The following is an 11,172-nucleotide window of genomic DNA, read 5'->3' as shown; positions in this document are numbered from 1 at the left end:
CAATAGACTGCCTGAAGTTACCTGGACAATCAAATACTATTTTTATGTTTTGTGATTGTTGTTGATTGAGTCCCTGGTTTAGCCTGGTCAATTGTTCCGAAGAAAAATTCTCCAGTTCCTGTTTTTTCTCAGATTTTCCTGCTCCTCTGCATATTTCAGCCTTTTCCAACATTTGCTGTCTGATGTTAAGATCCATCTTTTCATGTGGGACATCTGAAAGATTCATACACAACTTATGCAAAAGATACAAACATTCTGATGCACAGGAAGGCAACAGGATACACTAAAAAGCCATGCTGGTGTCTGTTAACGTGTTGAACATCATTTTGTTTAAAGATCCTATTAATTTAATTATGCTTTTCAGAAGCTACACAGGATATGAACATGTTCCCCATAAGACAAAACAATAACAATATACACAGCATACGATCATATGTATATACTGTACGTCGATTATAGTATATAATAGCCCTAATATAGAAATCGTGTTTAAAACGCAGTCAAAACCAAGGTCAGCCACATGTAAACTCTTTATAAAAAAGTACAGATGTTCCTGCAAAAGCAGACTCGGAAAGGTAAAATAGGGAACGAACATTGTAACCTCTTTTGATGTATGCATGCGGCAACAGAGGCAGACAGCACTTAATTTGCATGCACAACGCCAGCAACTCTGTTGCTGGGCTGTGTTACCCTTCTTTTGCAATGAGATCCACTGCTTTACTCCTATTGTCCCTCCCGAAAGTCTTTTATCATTAGCATAAAGTTGAGCGATTTTCAACTTTGTCACTAGACACGCACACTTCCTGTCACCAATAGTCACTGTCACTCCTTTCATTGGAAGTCAGCTATCATTGAAATTAATGAGATCATGTCACTCTGTTGCTGCTATTCGCTGGCAGTGTGAACAGGGCGTTAGACCAGAGAGAATCAAACACAGCACAACATTTTTCATTCAACCACACTTTTTCTAAAAAAACGAGGATAAACCTGTTTTACCTGAAAAAACAGAAAATTATTTGAAGTATGTCTTATTATGTACTTTCACTTAATTACCTTTTTTGCATACTAGCATATTATTCAATAGAGAAAAGGCTGTTATAAAAACAAATCATTGTTGTGTTGTAGCCTATTTGTTTTTATCCTCATAAACTTTATAGTAAAAATTAACAGTACGAAATTCGCCATTTGAAATAAACTGATAGTATGAGTGTAAAAATGTTAAAAACTATGTTTAGAAGAAAAATGTAGTAATGTTGCGTCATTCACCACCTCAGGATTATATGACTTAGGTGTTATGCATCACGAAACAAATGAATAGGTAGCGAGACACCACAGGGAACTACGGATCCCAGAATGCCACGCGACATCACGAGAAACTACAGATAACAGAAGGCATCGCGATCTAGTAGTTCTTTTGTTGCCGGAAAACAAATCTCTAGGAATGGAAGCGCCTCCTGATCGTGAGAGGTAAAAGACAATCCTTTAAAATATATAAGCCTACGTTTCTTTATTAGGTTTTACACCAATGCACTGTGATATTCGCTCTAAATAACCGTATTTGTTCAGCCATTACCTGAGTGAGGTAGTCAGCTAAAGCAATGCACGAATACATTTTATATAGCGATACTCTTGCGCTTTGCACGCGCATTGAGCAGATCAGAAGCGGTGACTTAATTTACCCCGGATATGCTCAGTATACAGCCGCGTAAAAATAGAATATATATTTTAGATTCATTCTACATTTCTATATTTTGTATCATTTAATCAGCATTATCTTTCTAGATATAGTGTGTGCATTCCAGTCCAGTGTCTGTCGTATTTCAATAAAATGAAACCCAAGGAGTGACAATGTCATCCAAAAGCAACATGAAATACTGAACAGCATGACAAGACACGTGAAAACTGTGATAAATATCGAGGTTAACCCATAAAAATATTTTTTGAACTTTTCCTAAAAACATAATTAAATACTGTTGTACTATTGCTTGAAAGTGAATATGAACTTATTTTCTTTGCATTATATGAGGTCTGAATAAAGTAGGCTACAGAGCATCTTTTCAGGGTTTTCGGCATGTTTCTAAAGTTTCCATTTTCTGCAAATAAATGCAAATAATAACAATATTTTTATTTGAAATTTGGTCGAAATGCTAGAAGTTCAAAGAATGAAACAAGAATGTCCATTTGACCTAAACAAAACATAGCCTATAATAGTAGGCTACATAGAAAAACTGAACATAATTTTGAAATGAATTTGAATAGCCCTGTTATATAGTAAACAATTTCTTTTTTTGTTGCACATCATAGACTAATGAAGATATGGGTAACATAACCGTGCCAACATGGCAGTAGCAGTGCTACGCCCATATACATCACTGCATAAAAAAATAAGTTACTTACTGCAAGAGGTACATGTACCGAGTCAAAGCAAGAACACCATAGTTGGTGACTTATTATTCATGCAACATCCAGCCAACAATATATGTGAATGAGTTAATTATGAAATCTCTCCTTTTATAGGTTGGAAGAGGGAGATATACCTCAGAGAGAGGAGTCACAGGGAAAAGATCCTGCAGGTCTGTCTGGACCGTCTACTGACAGCTGTATTAGTAGCTCTACAACGGCTTCAAGGTTCCTGCAGGTTGAACTGGAATTGAACGCAAGGTTACGGATGATGTCCTTTGGAAAACCAGTGCGGTACACATACAACCCGCTTGAGTATGCCTGGGACCCACATCAGTGTTATGTGGACACATACTGTCGAGGAGGACAGAGTATTCTCTTTTTGGGCATGAACCCAGGGCCTTTTGGCATGGCACAAACAGGGGTCAGAAAATGTTCCTGTTTCATTTTAAATTTTCAGTTTTGCATATTTCAGATAATGCTTGATGCTGAGTTCATAAAGAAGTGTACATATAAAATAAACAAATGCATATACAAATAGATATAAAAACCAGTCAATTACCTTTCTTAATGTTTTCCTGGTTGTTTTGTTGTGATGCATCTTTTGGATGCTGGTGAAGACAATTTAAAGGCTAATTAAATCAGTCTTTATTTATCAGGTTCCATTTGGTGAGGTAAAAGCAGTTCGTAATTGGTTGAAGATCACTGGAAGGGTTGGACGGCCAGCTGATGAGCATCCCAAACGACGAATCACAGGCCTTGACTGTACTCAGAGTGAAGTGAGTGGAGCCCGTTTCTGGGGATTTTTCCAAGAGCTTTGTGGTGAGCCACACAACTTTTTCCGCCATTGTTTTGTTCACAACTTGTGCCCTCTCATCTTCATGAATGATTCAGGCAAGAACCTAACACCACCCGAACTACCCGCTGTGCAACGTGACGCTCTTTTATCCTGTTGTGATGATGCTCTTTGTCAGGTTGTTACTGCGTTGGGTGTATCCTTGGTTATTGGAGTGGGCAAAGTTTCTGAGCAGCGAGCTCGGCGGGCTCTGGCAGAAGCTGGTATCAATGTGCGAGTGGAGGGTATTATGCATCCATCCCCAAGAAATCCATTGGCAAATAAGGGTTGGGCGAACATAGTCAGGGCCAAACTGGAGGAACTGGGACTTTTGAGTTTGCTCAACAGATGAAAATTCTTACATTATAATCACCCAGCAGTGCTTTGGAACTATACAATATCCATTGTTATGATGCTATGACTCTCTTCAATGAGACACTGATCATTATTTTGTATTTTTATGTACTTTTACATGTGTTTTTTTTGGCCATTTTGAATGTGCATATTATGTTATGCATTTGTTGAGGCTTATTCTATTTAGCCATTATTAAAATATGTATGTGTTTCTGACAGCTCACTTGGTTGAGCCTTGCATTAGCAGAGGGAAGTTCCAAGGCCCCTTTTTTATAAACGTTGCGTACACACAAATTGGCCTTAGAAAACGAGGCACAACATTTTCAACATACAGATCAGGATTTATACAAAATACACTTGCAGTAAACAAGTATGGACACTTTTGACTCTTTAAAGGGGCCCTTTCATGCCATGTTTAGATGCTATTATCAGGTCCCTGGTGCATCCACAAACTCAGAAAACAAAAAAAACAACTCGGTAACTTTGTTTGGTAAGCCGATCTCTAAAAGCCTTTAAGAAAATAAGACGATCAGATTTTGCATCCTTTCTGACATAGGTAGTGGTTGTGTAAAATGTCACTGTGGCACGTTTGTCTGATTACTCATAGAAAGCTATGTATATGGCTTGTAAATACGTGCTGTGTAACATTAATTTCACTTGCAGAAAACATGACAGGTTTGTAATGGGTACTTTTACTTATAGAAAGCAGTGTGTATGGTTTGCAAATACGCAACCAGTTTGTCATGTGTACTTTTGTATATAGAAAATTATATGTTTGGTGTTTAAAGAAGAGAGACTGTGTTTCTCATTCGCTCTATGTGACCTTTCTTGTTTTGTTGTTATCTGCTGGAAAGGGGCGGAGACTAGCAGCTCTTTTGCACTAAAAGGAGTAGTTCAATTTAAAATAAAAATTTGTCATACAAAACATCTGTGTGTTTATTACTTCAGTAGAAAACAAATTGTGGCTTTTGAGGAAAGCTTTGCAAGGTTGTTCTTCATATAATGGGGGTTTGTTTAGGTCCAAATTTCTGTTTCATTGCCGTTTCAAAAGGCTCTACAGTACACCAGCTGATAAATAAGGGCATTTTCTGGCTAAACGATTAGTAATTTTCCAACTAAACAAGAATACTTATCAGTTAGTTTTGTCGATGTATGAAAAAATCCAATAATACCATATTTTCTTTATATTTCATAATAGTCTTATTCTTATGATTTTTCCTTTTGCTATATAAATAGATTTTAATTCAAAACTCTGTATTGCTTAATTCACTGTATTTGCTTTTTATAAGTGTCTGGCAAATACATTAATTTACTTATATAGTAAAAATTATTTGTCATATAGACTCATGAACATGACAAAATGTCGAAGGCTGTCAGTAGATCTTTGTTTACTGTTCATTCTGTAAGGAAGACCTAATTGTTGACTCGAATAATGTCAATAAATTCTACGTCTTTACTTTATCGTCAAAAATAATTTCAAACAGTACATAAAAAACAAACATACCACAGAAGATTTTTAAAATAATGGAAACACCAGTCAGTTATCAAGTCAGCATAAATCATAAATTCATAAATCATGGTTCCTTGAAAGTGTAACAGCTCACCTATCCTTAAAGGTCTACAAACTATGATTGTATTAGCATAATCTATGCCTATTCGCAGTGCATGATCTTAAAAGAAATTGGCAATATTAAGTACATTCCTAACCAAATGCCATTAATAATACACTTCAGTGATTTACTGTTGTGTAATAAACACTTCTACCACACAGCTATGATATCCATCTGTGGTATTGATGTGGTGACCTCATGATGACCCCATTGCTGGACATATGAGCATGTGCATTAGCTTCTGTTGGATAGCTGATGCTTGTCAGAGCCATCAATACTATGACTAATGAGAACTTTGGGTTATTAAGAGACAATTAGAGCGCAGAGGGGGAAACCAAAGTGACAAATGAAGAGGAGTGGAGGAAGACTAAAGGAAGAGATGCAAAGCGCTGGACGGCAGAACAGATTCTCCATGCGGGGCTGAGAAATCAGGTGAAGAGAACAATAACAGGGAACATATGAATAAAAGGTAGAGGGGAAATGATTTTTAATAACACTGAATTGTATTTTACAGTTAGATTTTATTCCTTATTGATGAATTTTAGAAAACCCTGTACACCAATCCTTAATTATTTAGTTTAAGCACAAATTGTATGCTGAAGAAATGATACCAGAGGTGTTTCAGAATTAGAGCCTTATGGAGACCGAAGTGATCTCAAAGCAACTACACTACAACATCTAAGAATACCTTAGAAACAGTGTAGCAGCATCCTAGCAACCACTGGAAAGATGAGAGCTTTGTGGAAACAAGTTTTCTCGACAAGCTGTTAAAAGTAAATTGTTTTACAAAATAATTCTGCAAAAGACCGCAATAAACTAAGGTACATTATAATCGAGGAGCAGTTGATGTGGAGAACTGCAATGCCGGTAGAAATGTCTGGTAGGTGGTTGCTTTTAAACCTTTGTTACAAATATAAATGCATAACCACTTCATGCAAGTGTCCGAATATGATGTAATTCAGACTGATACATCCAGAGCGCTATATTCATTTATGGTCCAGTCTTATACTTTTACGAATTGACTCAGTGTGCAGGACAGTGTGCACCGCCTTTTTGTTTCACAGCTTTTATTGGTGGGTTATTGATATTTAAGTTAATGTCTCTTCAAATTGTAGGTTGCCTTTGTTTTCATTACACCCCATTGAGTCATGAGCAGAACTGAGTGGTGTCCAGTGACTCCAAACTGCTAATTACCAATGTTACATGATTTCAAGACAAAAGCTTATGAACTGACCAGACATAACACATTTCGATCAATTATAATTAAGATTAAACATAAGAATCTTCTCCCCAGTAAAAATATGCATCAGTGTATTTTGAGAACAAATATATTGTATTCAATTTTGTGTTAAAAGTGTTTAAGTAGTAAAAGAGTCATTGTTTCCATACAAATGAACATAGAAAACTCAAAAAATTGATTTGTTGAATATACTTAATAAGGCTGCGACAAGTGGTTCCACGCAACAATATTAAGCGCTTTGAACCAATAAAACTTTATTTACATATAGATATAACAAATTTAAGAAAGGCTGACAAAACTTTTTGTTGTATATCCAAGCCATTACGATTGAACCAGTTTTTTTAAGTTAACCTTAACTCAAAATGTATCCTGCTCAATGTTTCTTTTAAGTGTCATACATGAATTATGTACAGACTAACAGCAGCAAAACACATTAAGCAAATGAGATGAGAAGCATTTCAATACGGTCATTAGCACAGTTATAGATCATTGAATGGCACACATAAACCTAGCATACCACTCTTCAAAACAATGGCAACCCTAAAACTAAAAAATACAACAAACTTTTTTAAACCTCAAAGATAAATGAACATTAAGGAGAAACAAGTCTTTTTTTACTGAAAAACAATTAAAATAACAATAAACAATAATAAACAATAAATGCAGTCTGACGCAAAGCATGCTGGGAAATGTCAAAAACCCAGTTTATGATTAATAGATGGATAAGACGTAATTAGGTTAAAAAATAGGTGAAACATCTGTAAAAAATCAATACGGAAAATTTCCTCAAATTAATACAGTACATTGTGCCTTATTTCTACTGACTCGTTTTATACAGTATGAATAAAACAATCGTTGGCAACCCTAAAAGGAAATATAACCTTTAAATAATCCGATAATAATAAAAATAAATAAATTATGCAGTGATTGAAATATATAAGAGATTTGCAGGAATCTATAAAGAGTCTATAGACACAATCCGTTTTACAGACATAAACTCAATCTTACAATGTATATAACGTAGCCAAAATAACATGGAGTTTTGGTATATTTGAATGTAGTGGAATTTATTTAATTACACGTCATAAATGAAGTAGCCGACACTTGTCTACTTTAGGATACAGTTTTACGAGAAATGTATTGCCTTGTCAATAAATCTCCGAAAAGGACTTTAAAATGACTAAAGATCAATGAAGTCGAGGAAATGGGAGGAACAACAGAATAAATGTGAAGAGTGTCTTCTATTCTGCTTGAAAGTGTTTTGTTATTCCTTCATTTTTAAAAATAATGAATTAAACACTGTTAAGTAATAACCCATGGTGAATTTAATGAGGTATCTTAAATTATTATGATTATAATATCATAATACAAAATGCTACTTTGTAAACATATCTTCGTGCTGCCCTTTATTTTAAGTTACAGTATTATTAATATACCGAGTATTATTAACAATATGTACTTATATGTACTTAATATAAGTATGGTTTAGGGTTTCTCTTTTTTAGGCTGGTTTACTAATAATGCTAATCTTGCTGTTATTACTATTTTAAGAACATGCATCATGTAGAACTTCGACACCTCAAAACAAAGTGTAACTATTGTTCATCTATTTTGCTCAGGGTTCAAAACGTTCATTAAAAGTTTTTGGTTTAAAAAATGCAAGCTTTCTCAACCCTTTTTGTAGCCTATACTTAAGCCTGCACATACGCATAATTTGTGAAGGAGCCTACGCCGTTGAAATATTATTTTTAGAATCATCTGCATATATGTTTTTCTATTATGTGTACATTAACAGCAGCAGCATACATAACAAGTAGAAATTGTGAGCCGTAATAATTTACAGGAAAGCAGTTTTTTAGTTTTTTCTTAAAATGTCTTATTTGATTTGTATTTTATTTATTACAACACTGTTTCCATTTTACTCGTTATCTAACATTACACATGTTAAAATAGCATGTTGGAATACTGTATTAAAGCTTACACAATACTGTATGAACCATTACATTTGGAATGTATATTATTTACAGGTAATGATAACAACTCATACAAATAAACGACAATGAAAAATATTACGTATACACCAAAAAGCAACATCAGGTTTTAATTCAGATGTATTTAGAATTTGATATAAGATATTGATATCACAAAGAATAAATGTCTATAATCACTGTACAGTTAATGCAGATTTTAACTTATCTCTAGAATAAGGCAATATGTAACGGAGAAGTTTTTGTTCGATATGTGTAATTTGGGGAATGGCGGTTTTATGCATTTTGATGGGGTTAAGATGTTATTTGTCTGGTTACAATTTTTCTGTTGGTGAATTGTGTCAAACAATTAAAGTTCGATTTGTAGTCTTAGTTACAGTGTAGTAAAATATAGTTTCACATCCTTTATATGTTGCAAAATTAGCAAATTATCAGTTTTTCTCATTCCCTTCGGTGTTTTCCTCTGCTTCTACTTTGTCCGTTTCCTGGCCAGTGCCTGCTGGACATTCATTGAGGGTGGATGTTAAATTGCTCTCCTTCTTCCACTTCATTCTTCGGTTCTGAAACCAAATTTTGATTTGACGTTCTGTGAGACAAAGCGCATTCGAAATTTCGATTCGTCTGCGCCTTGTTAAATAACGGTTATAATGGAACTCCTTTTCAAGTTCAAGAGTTTGGTATCGCGAATAGATTTGGCGACCTCGCCGTCTATCAGACCCATAGCCAACTCCTGTGAGAAAAAAATATGTAGACTTTATTATAAATATTACAGTCGTAGAAAAAAGCTCCATAAACGATTAATGTAAAAAAATTACTATACCATGTTTAAATCAAGTTGCTCAATGCAGATATATATATATATATATATATATATATATATATATATTTTCGTTGAAGGCGGATTGGAACATGCTTTTTATCGTCAACCAAAAATATAAAACCCGTCATAAAAAGGACATCCTTTTTACGACGGGTTTTATATTTTACCCTATCATTGTGAATATATTTGGTTGACGATAAAAAGCATGTTCCAATCCGCCTTCAAAGAAAAAGAGCTTTTATTGGATCTTCACTTATGCCACGTATGGTTTATGGAGTGATACAACAAGGGTAAAAATCAAACCCATCTCTAGTCTTTATCCTCACCACTATGCGAATTCATTCGCTGCATCCACGGATATATTTGAACGGCTCCTTTTGTTTCTGGCGATGTAGTCTTGTATTGGTCTAAAGCGTAATCCTGTGTCTGTCCAAGGTTTTGCCTACAAGTAGGTAGCACATCCTTGTCCTGGTAGAATACATGCGATCCGAACTCGTACGGTGCTCGTCCAGACCCGAACATAGCATTTTCTTGATTTGAATAGAACGAATTGGAGTATATCCTGTTCGGGGCCACAGCGGTGCCATAGGACGAGAATTGTCGCACCGAGTCATAGTTGGTCGAGTTAAGGGCAACGTTTGGAATAATTTCCTGACCACCACTTAAATGACATGAGAGCGATGGGTTCGTAAAATAGGAATTCATACCTCCTGCCCCCAAAACCGTATTCCCGTGCTGTCTCCCTCACTCTGAGAAAGCTATCTTTTCCTATCACTTAAACTTTTTCCTTGTCAGCTTTCTTTAATTACAGGTGTTGTATTAATATATAATGTTACGACCTTTCACGGGCCTGCACAACAACAGCTTCGGGAACATAAACACACATGCACATCCCTTTTATTAAGACATTTGATTATTGATTCTCTCTCTCTCTCTCTCTCTCTCTCTCTCTCTCTCTCTCTTCAATTAGTCAATTTCAAGGCACTTTATTCGCATAATTACGAGTTCTCAAAATACTGCCAAAGCATTAAACACATTACGAAAAGACATACAATAAGTACAAACATTAAAGTGAAAATCAAATGAGGTGCTCAGTTGAAGATAAACTAATAAGTACAATATGCAATAAAGTGTATGTAAATAGAACAGAAATATACAAATAAACATAATCCCTTATATATATATATCTATATAGCCCTAAGGCAGTACAGTTTGTTTCTGAGGGTGTGTAGTTTATAGATTAATTTAACCTCAGCTGATGTGTGTCCCTTCTCCGCTTTCTCTGTACGCACGCACGCACGCACACACACACACACACACACACACACACACACACACACGATAGGCTAGCATATATTTATTTTTGCGGAATGGTCTGTTCTGGGCAACTCTCTGCCCGTCCATGCAGCCTTGCAAGAGCGCAGCAATACATGTCCCCCAAAACAAAATCATTCCCTCAGACAAATAGCATGTCTAAATAGCATAAAGAACATTCCTCATAATGCAGACACTGGGTTTAAGTAGCAGTACGGCTGGCAGGGGAAGCATGCAACCTGCAACGATTTGCACGAGTTGGGTTAGCAAGCTGTTAGGTGCCGAATGGGTTAAATTAGTTGTAATCTGTCAGGGGAAGCATACACCCTGCAAAATAGCACTAGAGTTGCATGAGCAATTATTGACGTTACGAATAGGTTAAAGCAGTTAGGCTCGTGGGGAAGCATACGCCCTGGAACAATAGCACCGGAGTTATAGGAGCAGTTGTTAGCAAGACAGAAAAGGTTAGACGAGCAGTAAAGCTGGCAAGGTAAGTATACACTCTACAATAAATAGCACTGGAGTTATAGGATCAAGCTGTTAGCAAACCGAACGAGTTAAACGAGCAGTAAGCTGGCAGTGGAAGCATACACTCTGCAACGAATAGCACT

General features: G+C 35.7%; 2 protein-coding genes across 4 annotated transcripts; one reads left to right on the top strand and one right to left on the bottom strand.

Moving 5' to 3' along the window:
* Positions 1–1,403: 1,403 nt before the first annotated feature.
* smug1 (single-strand-selective monofunctional uracil-DNA glycosylase 1) lies at positions 1,404–4,508 on the top strand. 3 transcript variants are annotated; one of them, XM_056734934.1, is made up of 4 exons: positions 1,404–1,467; positions 2,518–2,824; positions 3,060–3,179; positions 3,375–4,508. In XM_056734934.1, the coding sequence occupies exons 1-4, from the start codon at positions 1,442–1,444 to the stop codon at positions 3,585–3,587; spliced, it is 666 nt and encodes a 221-aa protein (XP_056590912.1). In that variant the 5' UTR covers positions 1,404–1,441; the 3' UTR covers positions 3,588–4,508. The 3 variants fall into 3 exon arrangements, with proteins under 3 accessions (XP_056590912.1, XP_056590913.1, XP_056590911.1); XM_056734935.1 differs by having other exon boundaries at positions 3,295–3,452; XM_056734933.1 differs by having other exon boundaries at positions 3,060–4,508.
* Positions 4,509–8,858: 4,350 nt separating this feature from the next.
* On the bottom strand, positions 8,859–9,952 carry hoxc6b (homeobox C6b). The gene is made up of 2 exons (XM_056735110.1): positions 9,574–9,952; positions 8,859–9,157 (listed from the first exon to the last, which is right to left on the bottom strand). The coding sequence occupies exons 1-2, from the start codon at positions 9,950–9,952 to the stop codon at positions 8,859–8,861; spliced, it is 678 nt and encodes a 225-aa protein (XP_056591088.1).
* Between the last annotated feature and the right edge of the window lie 1,220 nt (positions 9,953–11,172).

The sequence above is a fragment of the Triplophysa dalaica genome, chromosome 21 (genome assembly GCF_015846415.1).
Source record: "Triplophysa dalaica isolate WHDGS20190420 chromosome 21, ASM1584641v1, whole genome shotgun sequence".
In the NCBI taxonomy this organism is placed as follows: Eukaryota; Metazoa; Chordata; class Actinopteri; order Cypriniformes; family Nemacheilidae; genus Triplophysa; species Triplophysa dalaica.
Note: the sequence above shows the minus strand (reverse complement) of the source record. Positions and strands in the feature narration are given on the sequence as shown.